At 42.8% G+C, this 22,984-nt stretch overlaps 2 protein-coding genes across 2 annotated transcripts; both read right to left on the minus strand.

The window, feature by feature from the left end:
* Positions 1 to 13: 13 nt before the first annotated feature.
* LOC137785916 (uncharacterized) lies at positions 14 to 15,948 on the minus strand. Its single transcript, XM_068577477.1, has 25 exons — positions 15,653 to 15,948; positions 11,663 to 11,872; positions 10,089 to 10,139; positions 8,723 to 8,848; positions 8,582 to 8,608; positions 8,130 to 8,156; positions 6,159 to 7,988; positions 5,618 to 5,770; positions 4,769 to 4,972; positions 4,621 to 4,683; positions 3,988 to 4,026; positions 3,677 to 3,709; positions 3,420 to 3,488; positions 3,145 to 3,186; positions 2,982 to 3,041; positions 2,669 to 2,713; positions 2,508 to 2,561; positions 2,376 to 2,423; positions 1,962 to 2,279; positions 1,158 to 1,205; positions 1,040 to 1,072; positions 552 to 584; positions 381 to 428; positions 205 to 252; positions 14 to 99 (listed from the first exon to the last, which is right to left on the minus strand). The coding sequence occupies exons 1-25, from the start codon at positions 15,669 to 15,671 to the stop codon at positions 26 to 28; spliced, it is 3,702 nt and encodes a 1,233-aa protein (XP_068433578.1). The 5' UTR covers positions 15,672 to 15,948; the 3' UTR covers positions 14 to 25.
* A 4,433-nt stretch (positions 15,949 to 20,381) lies between these two features.
* On the minus strand, positions 20,382 to 22,572 carry LOC137785319 (uncharacterized). Its single transcript, XM_068576447.1, has 6 exons — positions 22,491 to 22,572; positions 22,242 to 22,267; positions 21,649 to 21,840; positions 21,337 to 21,539; positions 21,154 to 21,178; positions 20,382 to 21,006 (listed from the first exon to the last, which is right to left on the minus strand). The coding sequence occupies exons 1-6, from the start codon at positions 22,526 to 22,528 to the stop codon at positions 20,774 to 20,776; spliced, it is 717 nt and encodes a 238-aa protein (XP_068432548.1). The 5' UTR covers positions 22,529 to 22,572; the 3' UTR covers positions 20,382 to 20,773.
* Between the last annotated feature and the right edge of the window lie 412 nt (positions 22,573 to 22,984).

The raw sequence follows: 22,984 nt of genomic DNA on the forward strand, positions 1-22,984 counted from the left end.
TGTGTGTTGTAAAGCCGTGTTTTCTTTAGTTTACTGAGGTGAGAACTCTGAATTCCTCACCTGTCCTCTGCGCTGCAGCAGGTTTTCTTTTCTCTTTCTCTGTATGAAATAAATGCCGCTGACTTCAAACTCAACTCTTAAGGTCATTTCACATTATTTATGTGAAGTATAAGAAACTTCATATTCCATGAAAATGCTCGTCACCTTTCTTCTTCGCGGCTGCAGGACTTTTCTCTTTTCTTTCTGTCGACTCTGCAACAAACAATAATCACGAGTCGTGTTTCAAAGATGATGAAATGTTTGTTTTTCAGTGTTTTCATTTCTTAATTTCTGCACTAAATTAAAGTGAAGATTCCTCAAGACGCTCAGCGTTCCATCACCTCTCCTCTCGGCGGCGGCTTTGGTTTTGTAAGTGGAAGCAGCCGCGTCTAGATGTGGAAACATTTCTGTTTATCACGTTCATATTTGTGTACAAACTGCATCGTTTGTAACACTCCAGTCTGAGCGTCTTATCTAAAAAAGAAAATGACTGCTGTGCAAACATAAATCACCTTTCTTTGTTGTCTCGGCGGCTGCTGCCGGCTCTGAGGGGATAAGATGCAGAGTTACTGCATCATTACTGCATCATTACTGCATCATTAATGCATCATTAATGCATCATTAATGCATCATAATGCATCCATACGGCTCTTTGTGCGTCGCTGTTCAACGCTGCAGCTGCAGTTTTTCACTGCTTTCAACAAAATGTCCCACAAACAGGTTCATACACATCCTGACTAATGGATTTCCAGGACTTTTAACCAAATTTCAATAAATTTTAACCAAATTTTCATAACTTTTCACTAAATTTCAATGACTGTTAACAAAATTTCCACTATTTTTCACCAAATTTCCACTATTTTTCACCAAATTTCCACTATTTTTTACCAAATTTCCACTATTTTTCATCCAATTTTCACTATTTTTCACCAAATTTCCTCGACTTTTAACTAACTTTCCACGGCTTTTCCACACATTGGACACTCGGTGGTCGCGGTACCTTTTTCAGCCGCCTTGGTTTTCTTCTTTTTAGCTGGAAAATATGACGTATTGATTATTGTTTCACGGCATTAATTAAGAGGGAATGAATAACTTCTGTGAGTTTAACAACAAATCACCTTTCTCGGCGGAGGCGGCCGTCACTTCTTCCTCGACGAGCTCCGGTTCTTTAAGAGAGAAAACTTTGAATAAGTCATGAAACTGAAGGTTTTATTATGTTGTGACACACTTACCCATAATCCTATTTGTTGAGAGAGTTGTGTTTAGATGTTGTACGTGTGAATTATATATTATTGTATTTATGATTTTTATGTTTAATTTGATACCTAACATGTTTTTCCCCCCAATATTATTAAAATGAAGTGTGTACCAACATTATTTTATTACAGATTTAAGTTACATTTTCAATGTTGATTTAAATAGAAACTCAACATTTATATATTTGTATACATTCTGCATCCCAAATATTGAAAATATAAACCTCAATTTGCATGAGATTTTAAACATAATGTCCCTGAAAGCAACATATTCTGACTCTAATATGTAATAAAGAACCCAAAGGGAATTTAAAGGAGAATTTCATGATTTTTTTTTTCTTCTGTCACAAGAAACTTTTTGATTTCCTTCCAAAGTGTTTTCTATAAAGTTCTATAGCGCATTAAAATGACAGAAACCATATGAGAGACAGAAGATGAGAACTTAATGTGCATTAAACATCTGCCTTGTTTTGTTCCCTCTGTGACGTCGTTGTTTTTTTAGGAACAGAATCTTCTGTAAGTTCTTCTGAGCTCAGTTCTACACCTTCACCGGGTCAATCAGTCGTATTTGTCTCTGAAGTTTACGAGACACTAGTTGAGCCAGACTGACTGAAAGCTTTGACTCGTGCTGGAGAACAAGTCTCGGGTCTGATCGTGTCCTCTCACCCTGGACCTCAGCCGGCTGAGCTTCAGCAGCCGGAGTCTGGACCTCTGGCTCCTCCGCCGTGACGTCCGTCTGGACCGGCTGACCCGGTGGGACCGGCTGCACCGGCTCCGCCTGAGGCTGCGTCACCGGCTGCGTCACCGGCTGCGTCACCGGCTGCGTCACCGGCTGCGTCACCGGCTGCATCATCGGCTGCATCATCGGTGGGTACGGTTGGTACTGAGCGTAGAGCGGCTGCATCGGCTGCTGCTGGTAGAGCGGCGGCGGCGGCGGCGCCCCCGGATGGACCGGGTGAGCGGTCAGAACCGGAGCCGAGGGAGCTGCAAAAAGACGTTGTTGGTCATTTTTCCCAGAAGAAGCGAACAGGGAGGAAGGGGAGGGGGGGGGGCAGGTTAATGTGAGAACAGTGAGAGTACCTGGCATGGTGGGGGGAGGGTACGGCGTGTCTGTGACGATGTGGTGAACTGGAAGATAAACGCGTGTTTTGAAGCAGGTCGTCGCCGTGAAAGCAGAAGTTCAGCTTCCTGTCTGATCACGTCGGTACTTACCGTACCAGCCGGGAGGAGACGGGCAGTAGACCGGAGCAGGTCTGCAAGGGCCGACTGACAGAGCAAAGCAACTACATGAGCATGCACATATACTGCATATATATACTGCATATATATATATACTGCATATATGCATTAATAAATAATTAAATGTATTTCACCTTCTCCAGATTCTGGGACTTCTTCTTGTTTTTTGGGCTCTGTCTCTGTCAAAGAAAAAAAGTCCACATGAAAATATATATATTATTATATTATCTCCACCAGGAGATTATGCGTTCTGTTGGCTGTGTGCGTGCGTGAGTCTGTCCACGACCGATCTCACACACCGCTGCACCCATCAGCCTGATGTTTGTTGTGCTCATGTATCACTGCATGCTCAAGGACCTCTGCATGTATATATGTGTGCATGTATGTATTTATGTCTGGATGTATGCATGCATGTATACATGTACATGCATGTATCCCTTTTCTTACCTGGATCGAGGCTCTTGGGACTCTCTGAGCTCTCTGACGCTCGTGACTTGCTCTTTAGGGCTGATAAATAAAATGTGACTTGACAACAGTTCAACACTTTGACTCTTAGCAGAGAATAAGTGTAATAAGTATTTGACTCAATCTTGGATCGCTCTTCACTTACTTTTTTTGGGAGTCTTGGTCGGAGCCTTCTCCACTTTCCTGGCTGAAAATGAATTTATATTTAAAACTTTCTTTGCATGCTTTCTTAAAGTTCAACGTCAATTTAAAGGAACACTTCAACATTTCAACATTTTTCAAAGCCATGGGTAGCGCCGCTTAGCTTAGCATAAAGCTTGGAAACGGGGCTAAACAGCTGTAGCCCGGCTCCGGTCCGTCCACCTTCCAGCACCTCTAAAGCTGCAGCCTAATATTTAGCGGACGGCTAAGCGAGGGTACCTCTGAAAGGAGGAGGAAGTCTCCTGATCTTCCTGGTTGTTGGCGGCAGAATTGAAATTCTGGGCAGACCTGAATGCAACAACACGCACAGGAAATAAAGATTAAAGAAAGAATAAAGATTTACGATTTACACACAGGATGGTGTGACGCAGCGTTAGCTAGATGTTAGCTAGACGTTTGCTAGACGTTAGCTAAACATTAGCTAGATGTTAGCTAGACGTTTGCTAGACGTTAGCGAAACATTAGCTAGACGTTACCTTTCTTTTTTGGCTCGTCAGCGCTCTTCTCAGCTTAAAAAAAACATCATAATAATAATTAGGAACGGATACTTAACACAATTAAATGATCTTTATACTTCACAAAACTCATCACGGTCCTCATTAGCTTTACTGCGTTCGGCATTGTGGAATATCACAGTGAAGGAACACAAGTGTCATTTATGTAAAATATCACAGTGATCTCTTGATATTCAGTCCAACCTGGTTCATTCGTTAACATTTAGCTTGAATTTAGAGACGTGTGATGCTAAAACATTTACTTAAGTTGTGTTTGTGGTTGTGTGCGTTACCTTTTCTCCTCCTCAGGGCCGAAACTCTCTTCGGAGCTTCTGAAACACGACGAAAACAAAGTAACGGTGAAACTTCCCCAGCGGATCACTCACGTTAAGACAATTATTGTTATATATTCTGAAATGTTGTTTAAATATGCAAATTATCTTATTAAATATGTGCTAATGAGGATATATTAGCAGGTTCCAGATGTTTTTACAGAGAGACTTTTGTACAATTTTCTCCATGTTTTAATAAATAAATGTGTGTAAATAAGGTTGTGAGTGCGTTGTGAACAAACACTCCGAATATATTCAGGAATGAAAGAGTAAAGTTTGGTCAATTTAAGAGCTGCTGAAGTGAGATTTCTGGATCAGAGAGAGAAGAAACTCCTGGAGAGAAAACCTTTAGAGAAGTTTAGTGACTTTACACATGATGAACACATGAGCTCATAGACATCAACATGAAACTTCACCACTTCATCACTCACACTAAGAGGAGCGTTCATGGTATTGCAATCTTTATGAAATGTGATGTTTGAATATGCAAATGAGGGATTATGTATGGTGTAAAGAGGAATCTCCAGACAAAGTGCTAGCTTAAAGCCTGCATGCTTCTCGTGTCCTCAGCTCTTCAACAGGAGCGTCTCCAACCTTTCCTGTCCTCCGTCCTGCTGGCGGCCTCTTCGTCCTTCTTGGAGCTCATGCAGGGACAAACTGGAACACAAGGCACAGACGGGTGAAGCGGCGGCGGAGGCGACTCGCGGGACGCGGCGGCGGAGGTTTGAGTCGGCGCTCTGACCTGCGGGCGGCGGCGGCGCTTCCTCCGGCCGCGGCACGGGTTTGATCACGTCCACCGAGGCCTTGTCCTCCTCGTCCTCCTCCTCCTCGTCATCGTCATTCTCGCTGTACCCCTCGTCCTCCTCCTCGTCTTCCTCGCCTTCGGGCGTGGCGACAGCTGTCTTGAGTTCGGCCGGCGGCTGCTCGGCGTCCTGGAGGCCGGCGGCTGAGGGCGACAGCGGAGACGACACTTTGTACGTCAGCGGGTAAAAGAAAATATGAAAAATATTTGCACACATTTTAGGATTGTAGATTTATTATTTCCCAATCAGTATTTTTTTTAAAATTTTGTACTCTTTATTTTTTTTATCTTTAAAAACATATATATATGTATTTTTTTTAAAGATTTTTTAAATTTTTTTTTAATTAAAACTAATATTTTTTTATAAATATATCTTTCATCCCTGTTATTCTTATATTTTATTCTGTGTCTGTAGCTGCTACTCTGCTTGGGAAATAATAAAGTATTCATTCATTCATTCATTCATATTGAACTGAAGCTGCAGGATGAATTAAAGTAAGAAAACCTGAAAAACATTTATTATTTATTAAATATGTAATTATCTAAATGGGTGAAATTATGAAATATAGAAAGGCTAAAGAAACGTCTGATTAGTTTTTCTTAATAAAAGGTTTCATGCATAAAAAAAGCACACACACACACACACACACACACACACACAGACACACACACACACACACACACACACACACACACACACACACACACACACACACACACTCACACACACACAGAACACGAAGGTGCACTTTAATGTGATTTCTTTCCTCGTGATCAGCTGTGACTCACCGGTCTTTTCTGCTTCCTCCGCTTCGCCTTCGGCAGCAGCCTGTTTGTCATCTTCATCCTCGTCTTCCTCCTCATCTTCATCCTCTTCCTCGCCCTCGTCTGCCTCAGTCTTTACTGCCTCCTGCTGGACGGTGGTCGCTGCTGCAGCTGTGGCTGCAAATACACAAAGTGTTGTGTTAACAATGAAGAACAAAATGAGAATACTGGACTCTGATTGGCTGCAGGGTGTGCACTGTGTCCTGATAATGGTGAGCGAGTCGTTACATTGTAACGGTTCAAAATGTTGTCATGTTGTTTAAAAAGACAGCTAAAAATACAAATATACATCATTAATATGCAGAAAATAAATAGTACACGACTCATGACGCTCTAGTTTGTTATTGATTGATCATAATTGATATTGAAACATTACTGTTGACATTTGTTTGATGTCGATAAAGTTAATTTGAACGGACGCCTGGCAGCCAATCACAAACGAGGATTTGATTTGGCTCCGAAATAAGTAAAAAATCATAAAATAATGAATAGTTCTGGACTGTACCTGCAAGCACGACTTCATCACCATCATCCTCATCATCGTCTTCATCATCATCATCATCATCTTCGCTACCTAAGGACTCTGATGTGACTCCTTCATCATCATCGTCATCATCATCGGCGTCTTTTGGAGCGTCAACAAGCGTTTCTTTTTCGTCTTCTGAGTTGAGCTCAAATGAGCCGGCGTCGACATCTTCATCTTCGTCATCCTCGTCATCGTCGGTCGTGTCGTAGGAGACGTCGTCGCTGAAGGCGGCCTCCTCGTCTGTTTGAAGGTCGTCGTCTTCGTCTTCATCACCCAAGACTCCGCTGTCTGTGCTCTCAAAGGCAGGAAGTCCTCCCTCCTCTTCCTCCTCCTTATCGTCACCAACATCATCATCATCATCATCATCGTCGTGGATGTCTTCTTCAATGACATCATCGGGTTTGTCGGCGTCGTCGAGGTCAACGGGGACGTCTTTGTCGAAGTCAAGGTCAAAGTCTCCGAGGTCGCCGTCGTCTTCGTCATCTTCATCGTCTGCAAAGTGCTCCGAGGTGGCGACGGAGATGTCCTCGTCTGATTGGTCCAGACCATCATCATCATCATCATCCTTAGCGTCTTCGTCGTCTCCGACTGCTTTGGCGTCCTCGTCCAGGTCTTCATACTCATCATCATCGTCATCCTCAACAGGGAAAGGGGGGAGGCCTTCTTCTCCAACGAGTTTATGATCTTCCTCATCTTCCTCATCCTCGCTGGCTGCAGGAACAGGAGGAAGATGAAGCTCCAGGTCGTCATCGCTGTCGTCTACGACGTCGTCGTCGCTGTCGGACGTCGCGACGCCCTCGGCCAATTTGTCGTCTTCATCGTCGTCCTCGTCGTCCTCGCCCTCCTCTTCCTCGCTGGAGAGAAGTGCCGATCCGCTGACGCCTGAGGAGTCAGTGGATGCATCGTCTTCGTCGTCTTCGTCGTCCTCGTCGTCTTCATCTTTTCCGTCGTCTTTGGCGACAACGGCAGCGTCAGGAGACACCGACTCTTCATCCTCGGAAGGGGCGATAGGTTCAGGAGAAACATCATCATCATCGTCGTCCTCATCCTCAGCGGCTGCAGGTTCAGACTTCTCAACATCGTCTTCATCAGCAGTATCTGCCTTATCTTCTTCATCATCATCATCATCATCCTCAGAGGCTGCAGGTTGAGACTCCTCAACATCATCTTCATCAGCAGCATCTGTCTTCTCTTCTTCATCATCATCTTTGTCAGCCTCTTTAACTATATCTTCGTCATCTTCATCATCAATTTTAGCTGCAGCTGCTTCCCGTTCCTCCTGATTTTCCTCATCTTCATTCTCATCTTCCTCCACATCAGCAGCTACCTTCAACTCCTCTTCCTCCTCCAACTCCTCCTCCTCCTCTTCATCTCTTGAGCCTTCTACTTCTCCCTCCTCCTCCTCTTCCTCTTCAAATTCATCTGCTGCTTCTTCTTCCTCCTCCTCCTCCTCCTCTTCCTTCTCCTCATCTACAGCTTCTGCTCCCTCCTCCTCTTCTTCTTCATCTTCCTCCTCTTCTTCTTCTTCTTCATCTTCCTCCCCCTCCTCTTCCTCCTCATAATATTGTTTATACTCATCATCATACTCCTCTTCATACTCATCATCATATTCATCCTCATCTTCTTCCTCCTCATCTGCATACTCTTCCTCATCCTCCTCTTGCTCCTCTTCCTCCTCTTCCTCCTCCTCCACCTCCTCCTCCCCAGCAGCCTCCACGTTCTCTCCCTCTTCTCCCTCCTCTTCCTCTTCCTCTTCCTCCTCCACAACTTCAATCGCTGGTTGTTTGGCCTTCGCTTGCATCCCTATAACTACAGAAGCAAATCTCTTGTTATTCAGGAATTTCTGAGACTTGATTGCTCAAAATTAATGTTTAAATAACCAGAATAATAATTCTTCTTCTCTTCTGTCAGCGACCACGCTGGAGGCTTCATCACAGAGGTGCATCGTACCTTTACTTCGGGAGGGCAGAAATTCTCCTGGAACACAGAAAGAGAAATTTGGAAAATCAGAAACTAAACCAAAATACAGATAGCATGTTAGCATGTTAGCACCGTTTTAGTGGAAGTGTATTTAGCTCCGTGGAAGCAGCAACATTTGGACATTTGACACTTTCCCACAGCTCAGTGGTTGAAAACCATCGTGTTGGATGATATTTGCCACCTCGAAGGCCTCCACACGTCGGGGTCGGGGCGATTAAACGCCACAAACGTGTTCAATTCTCGGCTGCAAATGTTTCGTGCAAATCTGCACGTGTTGCAGCGTTCACTTCCGTAAAAGGTTTGAGTAGATTTCCTCTTTTTTTTGGCTGAGTAATGTTTTCATTGTGTGTGGAAAGCGTGCAAAGATCTTTACGAATGAAGGACTGACGGTCAAGAAATGCATCGACGAGCCGGGTACAAACCTTTTTTCCTCACCGCGTAGAGATTTCCTAGAAAAGAGGAGAGGACATCAAACAACAAGGCAAAGACAAACAAAAAGCTCGTCTTTTCTGGACGCATGCGCCGTGTTCTGGCTTCTACGCCCTCGCGAGCAGCGACCGCACCTTCGTCTTCTTCGGGGGCGACCAGGTCGGCCACGAATTTCAACATCACGGTGATCACGTTCCCCGATTCCTCCACGGCGTCGTTCACCGCCTTCAGAGGGTCGGAGCTGAACTTGCTGAGGCCTCCTGGGGGGGAACACGGACACGGTCAGGCGGTCGAGTCGTCATCCAAACACACCCGAGGTTTCGGTTCCTATAGAACTCTTTGCTCATACATTTCCCCCAATGCGGACGTTCATTCACCTCCTGCATTTGGGGAAATAGCGGAAAGCTTGAGCTGGAGAGCGAAGGGTTAAACTGTGGCCTGGACTCCAGGTTATGGATCAATATGGTACTATTGGAGCAGACATCACAGTTTAACCACAGCAGAAAGCCTTTGAAGAACTCACATTGAGCCTCTTTCATCAAGTTATTTCACTCTCTGGGTTCCAAACTGATCATTTAAGTTTTGAATTTGGCTTCATGGATGAACTGAAGCAGCAGGTTGATGAAGGAGGAGCGGCGTGCAAACGCTTTGGACACGTGGCTCAATTTGTTCAATCAGGGCATTTCCACAGATCTCAATTCATTAGAGTTGTTGCCAAAAAAAAAGGAGGAACAACTAGATATTGTTCTCCTTATTTAGATATTGAAGAAATGCATATCATCTCCAATGCGTTGCTCGTTAATGAACGTCGGCGCGGCTTCTCCGCAGAGAAACGTTTTGCATATTTCAAAGATTTTTTTTGGAGCCCCGAGTGCGACCAGATCCACACGAGAAGCCGGCAGGCAAAAATAAACCATGTAGAACAAGAAAACCTCTTGAATTGAGCGATTTCAGATGTATGGAAGCCCATCTCCGGCGAAAAAAAACACATAATCATGAGATAACTTTTTATCTCATAATTTTGACTTTTTTATCCCATAATTTTTTATCTTATAGTAATGACTTTTTAATGTCATAATTGTGACTTTTTAGCTCATAATCATGACTATTTTTTGTGCGTTAATGGGCTTCTGTACGGATGAGATTGATTTATTTGGTAAATCGAGCTCACCTGAAGCAAATATAAAAAATAAGTAAATAAATGTAACAAATATTCTGAACCTTTTTTTCCGTTTACACACAATATAGTCGACATAAAAAATAAAACATGCGGTAGAAATTCAAAAACGTGAGAAATACTTCTTCTACACACTAAACTACACTGTTTATTACATCTTGAATATCTGAGGACTCTCAGTATTGAAGGAACCTCCTGACATCGACAGCTAGTAGCATTAGTAGTTATTATTCTAGTTATTCTAGTTAATAGAGTTAATATCAGCGGCTTCCAGAAGAAGCTCCTGCTTCGGGAGGAGGTTAGTAGCAGGTGAGGAGCCTTGCCTCTACGGCCCGAGTCCTTTAAAACCTTCCTGACGACAGGAGGCGGGCGACCTGGTTGGAGGAGAAACACAGCGGCAATGAGCAACGACATTGAGCAACGTGGTGAAGCAAAGAGAGAGAGGGAGGGGGAGGGGCTTCTGGGACGATGATGATGATGATGAAGCGCTGAATTTTAGTTAATACTGTCAGAAAAAGAAAAAAATGGAAGTTGATATCTCCGTTGATGTTTATCGATGTTTGTCCTTTGTTTCAAGGTCGTAAACCACGTCGAGGTTTTTGCTGCAATGTTTCAGTTTCCTGCACGACTTCCTTCTTCTTCTCGTGTGGTTAGTATCGGACATAAAGGAGACGCTGATGTCAAGGTTAGAAAAAGATTGAGTTGAGGAGAAATTAATGAAGTTTTAATGATGTGAGGAGAAATGGAACCGATGCTCAGTAACGCCACTCACACTAACGACATTAGATCAGATCTACAGTCCAGTGTGCTACACATAAGCATTAAGATGGACACAGTAGAAGGAAGAGAAAGATATATATATATATATATATATATATATATATATATATATATATATATATATATATATATATACACATTTTTATCAATCAATCTTAATCAAGCTTTATTGATAATATGAGTGTATGTGTGTGTGTGTGTGTGTGTGTGTGTGTGTGTGTGTGTGTGTGTGTGTGTGTGTGTGTGTGTGTGTGTGTATACATACATACATATATTATACATGTTTACTTTTGACTCGTTTAGCCCCCAAAGATTTTTCTAAAAGATAATAAATAAATAAAATCTCCTCAACTACAAGAACTATTTGAGTCATTTCAAAAAGTATAATATACAGAACACACTTGTGAGACTAGTTAGGAGCTTTGTATAGTCGTGTACGTGTTCCTGGTTTATTGGTTGATGATAAAACACAACAAAGAATAAGAAAAAAACTTCAAAAAAAGACAAACTTACAGGATGTATTTTCTCTTTTTAATTATGCAAATCATCACTTATCTTACTCCTATAAAATATCACTGTGTGTTAACAGTTTCTCTGCAAAGTTTGACTTAGATTAAGTGAAGTTAAATATTTTTTTATTTAGTGTACTTTTCGTGGACCGTAGGTTTAGGTCCGCTGAAAGCAAAAATGCCCTAACTTACTTCCTGGACCTTGAACGCTTCTGGTTCCACAACAGAGTGGCTCTGCTCAAGCAGAAGCACCAACACATACCAAACAAGTCTCGTTTAATCCATAAGTAAGTCATATTTCAGTTTTTTGGCTGGAATGTGGTTGATATCTTGCTGAGGTTTTGTCTCGCAAGGGATTTGGTGGATTCTGTTGGTCGTGAGCTTTCAAGAAAGGTCTTTTTTGAGTCCTGATGAACATTCAGCCTCCATTTTTGGGCTCACCAAGCACTTAATCAAACCTAAAGATCTGAGAGTCTAACCCTGAGAACTCATTCCTGCACATTTACAACACATCGCTTCAATAATTAGCTCGCAATCCCTCAATAATCTATAGAATAATAAATGAAAACCAACTTGTCCGAGGGCCGCCGGCGGCCTCGACTCCTCACCTGACACGGTCTTGTAGTCCACCAGGTCAAACATGATGACGAAAACACAGGACCAGGTGATGATCAGAGCCAGCACCAGGATCCAGGCCAGCGGGGAGCTGAAGGTCGAGTGGAGGTCATCCGTGAAGCTCTTCCTGGGCACTCGGGCGGCCGGCGGCCCGACGTCCACGTTCTTGCTGTCGATGACCATGGTGGTGGTGGACGAGCGCGCTGAGGGAGCAAAGACACCGAGATCTGATACCACTCACAACACATGACCTTCAAGGACCTTCAAGGACCTTCAAGGACCTTCAACAGAACAGGGTTTGTTTCTTATTCCCCGAAATATTCTACGTGCTCAACACACCAATTCATATTAATATTCCTTCATTTCTACAAATGACCACTGGGAGCTGTCATGAGTACGAGAAGTATAGAAAAAGTACTCGGACTGTGTACTTGAGCACAAGTAGCAATATTACAGTGTAGAAAATAATACTTTGTTCATTAAACTTTTGAGTGAAAATCCTCCCCCGCCAATTGTAAGTCCCAGCATGCCCCATTCAGACAATCTTTTGGCATAAAATACGTCATATTTTTCCATTTTTAAACCAAACGACACAGTTTTTTGACTGAAACTCCTTCCTAACAGGTCAAGACTTTGTTTTATTGTGATTTTTGTTGCAGATTCTGATTCTTTAGGTCCTAATCTTTCCAAAAAGGTGTCTTATTGACGCTCCAGGAGGCTTTTTGGGGGAATCTGGCTCATATCATGTTGGATGTTCATAGTTATTATCAAAATATCTTTTAAAAGTGTTTTTTGGCAGATATACATTTTTTCCCCAAGACTTTGCTGAACGAATACATACCATAAACACAAGTATTGGAATTAATTTGGGGTTCCTACGACGACTCAAACAGGGAAAAGGAGGTCTGGAGACAAAACTGGTTCCATAGTTTTCAACTGGTTGAGTTAAGTCCTGTAATTACATTTTAGCAACACAATATATTTAAAATAGCCAAAACAAAAGTACTTATTGTGCAGAATGGCTTATTTCAGAAGGATACATATTATCGGATTATAAAGATTGATACATGAATGTGTCAATAACAATATTCATGATTATATATGAATCTTCAAAGTAAATAGAGTTTTTGTTCCACTAATATTAATTTCCTAAAGTCAGTTCTGTGCAAATATTCTGTTTAACTGACGTTGTTGCGTCCACCTGTTTGTCTAGTATGATCTGAAAGGAGGAGGAAGTGTCTTACAGGAAGTGTCTTTCAGGAAGTGTCTTACAGGAAATGTCTTACAGGAAATGTCTTACAGGAAGTGTCTTACAGGAAGTGTCTTACAAGAAGTGTCTTACAAGAAGTGTCTTACAGGAAATGTCTTTCAGGAAGTGTCTTACAAGAAGTGTCTTACAGGAAGTGTCTTACAGGAAATGTCTTCCAGGAAGTGTCTTTCAGGAAGTTGGTCGAGCAGCTTTTGAGGTCAAAAGGTCAAGCTTTAAGACTCTCCGGTCCTGCACGCTCGTGTAATTGCAGCCAAACGGTTTCCTCTCACTTTAAAATGAGTTACACGTCAGTTTAGGATGATGTAATGCCGTCAGAGACGACCGGTCCTGAGCCCGCACCAGTGATAGAGGGTTCGTTTCCCCAGTTTAAAGCCAGTAACGCTGTGGGAGCCACAGAGCTGCCGCTGTGTGAGTGAAGCTCCGGCCACCTGTCCGCTCCCTTCAGCTGCCGGCTGGCAGCGACGGCTGGTTTCTCCATTACTGCTGACTCAAACAGCTCCACACACACACACACACACACACTCTCAGACCTCCATGACTCCCAGCATGCACAAACCTCCCAGTGCCGACTGGACGTCTGTTACCAGCTTAACTAAAGTACGTTTGAGATAACGTATGTTTTTTCATTTCTTTAGATTCTGTAATTTCCCACAGTAAAATCAAGTATCTGAGTACAGTTACAAGACGGATTTAAATCAAATCCTGCACATTTTAATTGAATCTATAAAAGAATCTGAAGCCAACAGAACAACAGTGTGTTTTTTTCAAGTGAATCACATTGAAAGAGGCCTTCACTTGAGAGCTGGGAAGACTAAAAGTGCTTTAAAGTGAAAGTGATTATTCTGATGTGTGAAGCAGTTGGTGTTAGCTTACGTTAGCACACTTCAGGAAGAAAAGAGGATTCGATTTTGAGGTAAAAAAAATACACGATATGACCGGGGATGTGATCTAAAAATGACTTTAAATGTAACTTCATGCTGTGTGTGTTTTTTTTTAAAAAGAGCTAAAAGTGTCTTGTTTCTCTCACACTGAGGAGCAACAAGCTCAGCCGGGACATCAACCAGCAACTAGCAACCAGCAACTAGCAACCATCAGACTCGGAGTCTCATCACGTCTTGTTGTGTTTTTATGTTGCTGCTTTTGTCACGTTTGTCTGTACTGAGGCAACAATAAATAAGCTCTTCAATCCCTCTTCTAGTGATACACAATAAGCTCCTGAAGCCGGTCAACCTCTGACCTTTGACCTGTCCTCAGGTGGCAAAGAAAGGGGCCACAAAAAAAATTCACTTTTACTCAGAACCGTGTCCAGATTATCATAGAATGGACTCACTTTTCATCCGTTACCACCGAGCATGAAAGCGTTCCTCATGTGTTCACAACCCCCCACCCCTCCCTCCTCCATGTTAACACCTCTGAGCAGAGCATCACTCTTTAACTCCGGCTCTAGATGGCTCGGCCGTGTGCGATTCCTCCTTTTATAGCCGGCCGGCCTCCGCACCGTGACGCCGAGCGGTCGACCCGCTCGGCCCGACTCGAGTCAGAACATTTCCTTATCGAGCGCCGAGCGGAGCGACCCGGCCGGATGAGTCCGGTGGCGCTGATGACAGGGTGAGCGGTCCACACCTCGTTGTGTTGCCACAGACTCTCCATGGAGACAACTTGAGTTTGAGGAAGTGGATCACAGGAAGTGCAGACGTCCCATACTCACAGAAAAAAAGCCAACGACCATTAATTTATAATCTATCCAACAATGTGCAAATACACAAAATAAACGGAATTGGAAATAAATGTTAGTTAGTCACCCATTAACGTTTCCTGGAGCTTTTTGATTAAGTTAAAGTATCAGTTTAAAGGAACTTAAAGTATCAGTTTAAAAGTAACATAAAGTATCAGTTTAAAGGAACTTAAAGTATCAGTTTAAAAGTAACTTAAAGTATCAGTTTAAAGGAACTTAAAGTATCAGTTTAAAAGTAACTTAAAGTATCAGTTTAAAAGTAACTTAAAGTATCAGTTTAAAAGTAACTTAAAGTATCAGTTTAAAGGAACTTAAAGTATCAGTTTAAAAGTAACTTAAAGTATCAGTTTAAAGTAACTTAAAGTATCAGTTTAAAGTAACTTAAAGTATCAGTTTAAAAGTAACTTAAAGTATTAGTTTAAAGTAACTTAAAGTATCAGTTTAAAGGAACTTAAAGTACCTCTAAACATGGTAAAGCAGGAAGATGTAGAGAGGGTGCTAGGGTGCACACACACACACGCACACACACACACACACACACACACACACACACACACACACACACACACACACACACACACACACAGAGCGTAACTGAAAATTCAAACTTTTAGAAGAAGTGCGTTGTCGCTTTAAGTGTTTGAAGCTCTTCATCCTTCAGTAAAGCTCTTCAGGCCGAGGTGTCACCACACCAGCGTCACCAGTGCACATGAAACCAGTTTAAAAGCACAATATATAAACAATAAATAATATAAATAATAAATAACTGCACCGTGGAGGTTCCCGTGCAGCCGGCGCTGCGTGTTGATGCTGTCGGTCGTCCGCGTCACCGAGGGCTTAAAGCCGCTTTACAAATAGCAGCCAGATACACGATAGCGTCCACATTATTTTTAGATGCTTCCAGTCGTGAGCGTCTCCCGACGCCCTCAGACGGCACAACAAAAACACACAACCACACAACTGTGCTTCATACTTTACCTTCTACTGTTTCAGTCATGGTGTCGCAGCAGTCGATGGTTTCAAGTGGCCATGAACACAAACATTCACGACAGATCCTCGACTCGTCTGCGCGTTTACAATCCCGGCGTTTTAATCCCACTCCAGGAAACTGGTGAAAAAGGGATATGCCCGGAAAAAAAAAAACAGAAATACAAAATGTGCGTCCCAAAAAAGCTCGAGCTGGTCCTCACAGAGAGCCGAGTGGCGTCCCGGTGACGAGGCCGTGGGAGACGGGCAGAGACCCGGTGTGAAGCTGGTCGCTGTCTTTTGCCCTTTGCCTGGTCGATGCCCCCCCCCCCCCCCCCCGCACTGCCCCGACAGAATTAGATCGCCCACGGACGATGGAAGGAAAGACAGAGGAGAGAGAGAGACACACAGAGAGAGAACTTTATCCCAGCAGGCGTTGCTGCTGCTGCTGCTGCGTGGTCATGTGATCGCAGCCTGGATGCTACTTTGTGATCAGTGATTTTAGGTTTTATTCGTCTGAACCTCCGTTTGGTTCTCGCCTCGTTCCTGAGCCTCGAGGCCGCGAGTTATTCTTAGAGCGGCTCGCTGATCGCTGCTATGCTGCTTCGCCTTTTTAGGCCAGAGGCGTGACCTCAACAGACCCACACACACACACACACACACACACACACACACACACACACACACCTCCACTGTTAACTAATCCCCCTCCTCCAGACTCCACCGCTCAGTGCTGTCATCAAGAGAGAGGGGAGAGAGAGAGGGAGCGAGAGAGAGAGAGAGAGAGAGAGAGAGGTGCAGCTCTTACAGTTGGACTTTAAGTGTCAGCAGGACTCAAGTCAGTAAAAGTTCAACGTGAACCCAAAGTTAGAGTCACATGGTCACATGACCCGGTCTCCATATGGTCACATGGCCCGGTCTCCCGCCTCGTGTCGTCCTGCCGTCACCACACCTTCACTATCTCTACCTCTACAGACGAGATAACGGCTTCTGATTAGAGGATTTATGGAGCTGCAGCTTAAACATCTGGTCCAGCTGCAGCTCCTTCGTGACGCCGACGAGCCCTCTGACTGTGTGGAGGATAAAGTAGCTTAAAGTATCAGTTTAAAGTAACAAAGTATCAGTTTAAAGTAGCTTAAAGTATCAGTTTAAAGTAGCTTAAAGTATCAGTTTAAAGTAACCTAAAGTATCAGTTTAAAGTAGCTTAAAGTATCAGTTTAAAGTAACCTAAAGTATCAGTTTAAAGTAGTTTAAAGTATCAGTTTAAAGTAACCTAAAGTATCACTTTAAAGTAGCTTAAAGTATCAGTTTAAAGTAGCTTAAAGTATCAGTTTAAAATAGCTTAAAGTATCAGTTTAAAGTAACCTAAAGTATCAGTTTAAAGTAGTTTAAAGTATCAGTTTAAAGTAACCTAAAGTATCAGTTTAAAGTAGCTTAAAGTATCAGTTTAAAGTAGCTTAAAGTATCAGTTTAAAGTAACCTAAAGTATCAGTTTAAAGTAGTTTAAAGTATCAGTTTAAAGTAACCTAAAGTATCAGTTTAAAGTAGTTTAAAGTATCAGTTTAAAGTAACCTAAAGTATCAGTTTAAAGTAGCTTAAAGTATCAGTTTAACGTAACCTAAAGTATCAGTTTAAAGTAGCTTAAAGTAGTAGTTACTTTATGGTTAAAAATTAAAATCTAAAACTGCGTTGCAAAGAGCGTTGAAAGAACAAGATGGTGGCACCGCCGTTCTTCAGTCAAATGAGCTGAATGGCAACTTTAACTTATATTTCTGTTACTTATGAGACCTCATTGTTTATAAAAACCCATATCAGAGATGTGAATAATCTACAATGGTGGCCCATGATAAATGGTATAATTACTTCATTTTTATTATTTATTCTTCATGAAGGAACAACGTAGAATCTAGCGAAGCAGAAGCAATCAATATTCACAGGTTTGATTCTTCTTCAATGTAAAACACACAACTTTACAATACACACAACATGAGCAAGCAACACAACTATAAACCCGTTTTACATTCTCATTAATGCATTTTGGGGATTACTTTGATGCCAGTTTGGACTAAAGGGAACAATCTCAGCCACCAAAAACCCTTTCAGTCCACATTTCAGGATGACATCACTGTTTCAGATCAACTTGAGACTTTTCAAAGTAGTTCTATGTTATGAGTTGGAAGTTAAATTCAATGTTATTTTCTTCATGTTGACTCTTTACTTCCATCTTTTTCTCATCCAGCTACTTACTGTGTGCATCTGTTATACGTCCATCATTTCCCCTTAAATGTTATAAATATCTGTGATCAACAGCTTAATTTAAAATCATCTACTTCAGCCTTCACAACTATACAACAGAATTAATATTAAAAGTGTCTTACAGTTATTAATGTGTGACAAAATCCTGTCCTGCGTGTTAGCGGCAGCTCGCTCAGATCTTCTGGTTCTCTTCAACGAGAGGCCACAAAGATCAGCTGCAAAAACAGCTGCAACAAGATTTCCAGAATGAAGTCACCTAAAATAAAGAAAAACAAAGTTATCTGATGTCATTTAAGCCTTAATATCCGATATCAGAAAGCGCCCCCTGGTGGTCAGGAGAGAGAATGCAGCTTTAACAGATGAAGCACAGACTTCTATACAACCAGAGGAGTCGCCCCCTGGTGGTCAGGAGAGAGAATGCAGCTTCAACACATGAAGCATAGACTTCTATACAACCAGAGGAGTCGCCCCCTGGTGGTCAGGAGAGAGAATGCAGCTTTAACACATGAAGCATAGACTTCTATACAACCAGAGGAGTCGCCCCCTGGTGGTCAGGAGAGAGAATGCAGCTTCAACACATGAAGCATAGACTTCTATACAACCAGAGGAGTCGCCCCCTGGTGGTCAGGAGAGAGAATGCAGCTTTAACACATGAAGCATAGACTTCTATACAACCAGAGGAGTCGCCCCCTGGTGGTCAGGAGAGAGAATGCAGCTTTAACACATGAAGCAAAGACTTCTATACAACCAGAGGAGTCGCCCCCTGGTGGTCAGGAGAGAGAATGCAGCTTTAACACAAGATGATCTGAACCACAGGAAGGGTTCATCTCTCTCAACACCAGCTGACTGGATGTGTGGAGACCTGATTGCATGAGATCATTAAAAATAGTCGTTACCTTAAGAGACTTCTGGATGTTAATCCACGCTTTGTCGTTGAGCTCACACCTCAGGAGGCTGCCCTCATGGAACAGACAGTCCACAGTGAGCTTGACGTTCGGGTTCTCCACCTGTCTCCTGCTCGCTGCTATGACGCATTCAGTGTCAAAGGTGTGATGCATCACCACCAGGATCACTGGTTTATTATCTGTGAGCACAGAGAGTTAAAAAAGTGAGTCTTCAGGGTTCTGTCTACGCATCCATATGTGTGCAGTTGGGTTTAAAAAACGAGTCGATACGTCGAGCTAGTCTTTGACGTCTGCTGTGCATTTGACCCGGTGTGAAACTGGAGGCATTTCCTACCCAGAATGCTCTGCAGGGCCACGTTGATGTCCGTTCCAACTCGTGAGACGACGGGACAGAAGACCAAGAGGAAGTCACTTTTTGCAGGAGACTCCACCTGCTTTTTCCCAATGCTTTTAAGGTTTTGAACAAAGTCTAGATGAGTGTTGTTAGTTATTCCCGCCACGTGGACGAAGAACTTCTTCCCCGACACTAAAAACAGAGAAGAACGTTTGAGTAATTATTAAATTAAACAGGAAAATCCCAAATGGCCCCCATGTAGAGCCGGTGTGTTGTTTGACTGTTCTGGGCTTCTGTAGTAAAACAAAATGGCGGGTGCGCCGATAAGAGGAAGATATACACGGCTGATTCTAGTTTCTTTTCTCATTATATTAAATTTCTGCCCCCGAAATGCTACACACTGTTCCTTAAGGTAAAAGTACGACGACCACACTGTGAAAATACTCTATAAAAGTTTGAGTCCTGCATTAAAAACCTTATTTAAATACAGGTATTTATGTATTAGCAGCAACATGTATAAGTAAAAGTTTATATATAAGTAAAAGTAGAGTACGTTTTTATATTGAGTTACTTTAACAGTACTCTAGGAAGCAGTGTCCTGGAAGTATGTGTCTGGGGCTTTTATTTTGAAGGATAAAACGAAAGAAGGGGAAGAGACGAAAAATAAATAAATAAAAAGAAAAGCAAACTCGTTCCCTCACCAGTCATGTCTTCCTGCTCCGTGTCTCTGAGGAGGAAGCAGAGGAACAGAGAGTTTAAAGAAGACGGTGAAGTCAAGCTAAACAAGGTGCGGACATGTAGCACACAACTCTTTGATCTCTGCTCTGCGCGAGCTCGAACGAGCCCGCGAGACACAAAGTTGCCTTCGAGTTCTAAAACAGAATGTGACCGGAAACACGGAGATTCAGCAGCTCACACGGAGCACACACCTTCACACGACCAGTACTTACGGGATGGACCGGTAGTTTGTTGAGAATGTGTCCGTCATATCGCCTCAAACGAGTCAGAGAAATCACGAGAGCTGCTTCGTGGTCGGTGGAAAACTTTCACTTTCACTTTTGCTGCTGACGCAAGAGGAAGTGCAGCTCAACGCGATGAGGGAGAACACGTGAACGCAGCACGAGGGGGGAGCTGCTCGGCTGTTTGTACATCCCTCTGTTTATATTACAGAGGGATCACAGCTGTAGATTAAACCTTTAAGTGTTGAACAACTTGAGCTGAACACAAAGGTTGCATTATATTTATTTATTAAACTTTTGTTTTTGCATTTTCAACACAGCAGAACAATCCTTGACCTTTAAATCAACCCAATATAATAAAATAAATAGTAAATAATCGAAACAGTATTAGTGTCAGTAGTTTAGCTTATAGCGAGTTTAAATTAACCTTTACACACATGGACATCTACGCCGACAAATGCTTATACATCTACATTCATATCAGAAATAAGACAAATAAGCAGAGACGATTAAAAATCACTTTAATGGGTTAATTTAAATTTATTCCTTATGAAGGAACAATTACAGCTACTAAAACTATTTCATAGTACATCTGTTATTCTTCCATCATTTCCCCTTTGCACAAGCTCCACCCCTCCACTAACTCCACCCTCTCCACTGGCTCCACCCTCTTCAGCAGCTACACCCCCTTCGCCGGATCCACCCAATCCATCCTGCCCTTGCCACCACCAGCTGCACCCCTTCCACCAGCCCCACCAGTGACACCCCGTCCATCCAGCAAAATCCTACACCAGCGCCACCAGCTCCTCCCCCAGCTCCACCAGCTGCCCAAGCTCCACCAGCTCCACCAGCTGCCCAAGATCCACTGGCACAACTGCAGCATTGCAAAAAAAAATGTGTCCGCGGATCCACCTAAAACAAAGAAGAACAATGAGTCATCAGGTGTCATCTACAGCTTAATATAAGACATCAGCGTCGGTGCATCTCCAGATTGAATCTGAGCAACTTCTTCAGGGGGAAACAAATGTGTTTGATCTGAAATCTGAGGTTAACACTTACTTTGGGTTTGTTTAAATTTAGAATTCTGAAAGAAAGAAACAAAGCAATTTGAGTAATGAGCATTAGTGATAATGAAACTAATCATATCAGGAACAGGAAGGGTTCATCTCTCTCAACACCAGCTCACTCTGCATCGGATGTGTGGAGACCTGATTGCATGAGATCAGTTAAAATAGTCGTTACCTTGTGACAGGGAATTCCAAGAAACCTCTGGATGTTAATCCAGGCGTGGTCGTTGAGCTCACACTTCAGGAGGCTGCCCTCATGGAACAGACAGTCCACAGTGAGCTTGACGTTCGGGTTCTCCACCTGTCTCCTGCTCGCTGCTATGACGCGTTCAGGGTCAAAGGTGTGATGCATCACCACCAGGATCACTGGTTTATTATCTGTGAGCACAGAGAGCACAAACACTGTTTATTTTGTAGGCTCCTCCATGGGTGGGGCGGGGGGGGGGTGCATTTGACTCGTCCGTGTGAAACTGGAGGCATTTCCTACCCAGAATGCTCTGCAGGGCCACGTAGATGTCCGTTCCAACTCGTGAGACGACGGGACAGAAGACCAAGAGGAAGTCACTTTCTCCAGGAGACTCCACCTGCTGTCGGCCATCGCCTCTGAACTTAGCAACAAACTCTAGATGAGCGTCGTTAGTTTTTCCCGCCACGTGGACGAAGAACTTCTTCCACGACACTAAAGACAGAGAAGAACGTTTGAGCTTTACGTAGTTTCTTAGAGAATCTTAGTAAAAAAAAAAAAGATCTTTAGCTCGAAAACGTTTTAAACATTCCACAACTTTATCACTTTCATGAACAGCTTTAAAAAAAAGTAGCTTTCTTTTAAAAGTGTCAGATGAATTAAATTAAATTAAATATAATGTAATATAATTGTGCAGTAAAACGGTGTCTGCGATGTTAATATTACTTTCACATTCACACATAATACTTTAAACGCAAAATCACCTCGAGTTTGTACTTGTATGTGCAGTACTTAAGTACATGTACTTAAGTACATGTACTTAAGTACATTCCACCACTGAGTACTTTAATTTGATTTAAAAATACATTAAAAGAAAAGCAAACTCGTTCCCTCACCAGTCATGTCTTCCTGCTCCGTGTCTCTGAGGAGGAAGCAGAGGAACAGAGAGTTTAAAGAAGACGGTGAAGTCAAGCTACACAAGGTGCGGACATGTAGCACACAACTCTTTGATCTCTGCTCTGCGCGAGCTCGAAGGAGCCCGCGAGACACAAAGTTGCCTTCGAGTTCTAAAACAGAATGTGACCGGAAACACGGAGATTCAGCAGCTCACACGGAGCACACACCTTCACACGACCAGTACTTACGGGATGGACCGGTAGTTTGTTGCACATTCGTCCGTCATATCGCCTCAAACGAGTCAGAGAAATCACGAGAGCTGCTTCGTGGTCGGTGGAAAACTTTCACTTTCACTTTTGCTGCTGACGCAAGAGGAAGTGCAGCTCAACGCAATGAGGGAGGACACGTGAACGCAGCACGAGGGGGGAGCTGCTCGGTGCGTTACATGGACACTGTTTGTATATCCCTCTGTTTATGTTACATTTAACATGACGGCATTAATATTACGGCGATTAAGTGTTAAGCAACTTGAGCTGAACACTAAAGTTACTTTATATTTATTTAACTTTTGCATTTTCAACACAGCAGAACAATCCTAAACATCTACATCCACATACATACCCACCTTTTACACACACACTCCACATGGAGGATTAAAGGAGAAGAACTGGATTAAAGTTACTTTTTTCACACTTAAATCAGAAGATGTGTGAGCCAAACTTATGTTTATATTAATCATTAC

The sequence above is a fragment of the Clinocottus analis genome, unplaced genomic scaffold (genome assembly GCF_023055335.1).
Source record: "Clinocottus analis isolate CAN_PGR_092001 unplaced genomic scaffold, fCliAna1.0.p SCAF_15, whole genome shotgun sequence".
Taxonomy (NCBI): domain Eukaryota; kingdom Metazoa; phylum Chordata; class Actinopteri; order Perciformes; family Cottidae; genus Clinocottus; species Clinocottus analis.

Excerpts from the sequence above, each read along its gene's own strand:
- LOC137785319 (XM_068576447.1), bottom strand. The coding sequence starts at position 22,528 with ATGACGGACGAATGTGCAACAAACTACCGGTCCATCCC. Across the intron at positions 21,540-21,648 it reads GGCCCTGCAGAGCATTCTGG|ATAATAAACCAGTGATCCTG; the intron begins GTAGGAAATGCC and ends CTGTGCTCACAG. Across the intron at positions 21,007-21,153 it reads TAAATTTAAACAAACCCAAA|GTGGATCCGCGGACACATTT; the intron begins GTAAGTGTTAAC and ends TCTTTGTTTTAG.
- LOC137785916 (XM_068577477.1), bottom strand. Across the intron at positions 5,771-6,158 it reads TGATGAAGTCGTGCTTGCAG|CCACAGCTGCAGCAGCGACC; the intron begins GTACAGTCCAGA and ends GTGTATTTGCAG. Across the intron at positions 429-551 it reads CGCCGAGACAACAAAGAAAG|ACGCGGCTGCTTCCACTTAC; the intron begins GTGATTTATGTT and ends TTCCACATCTAG.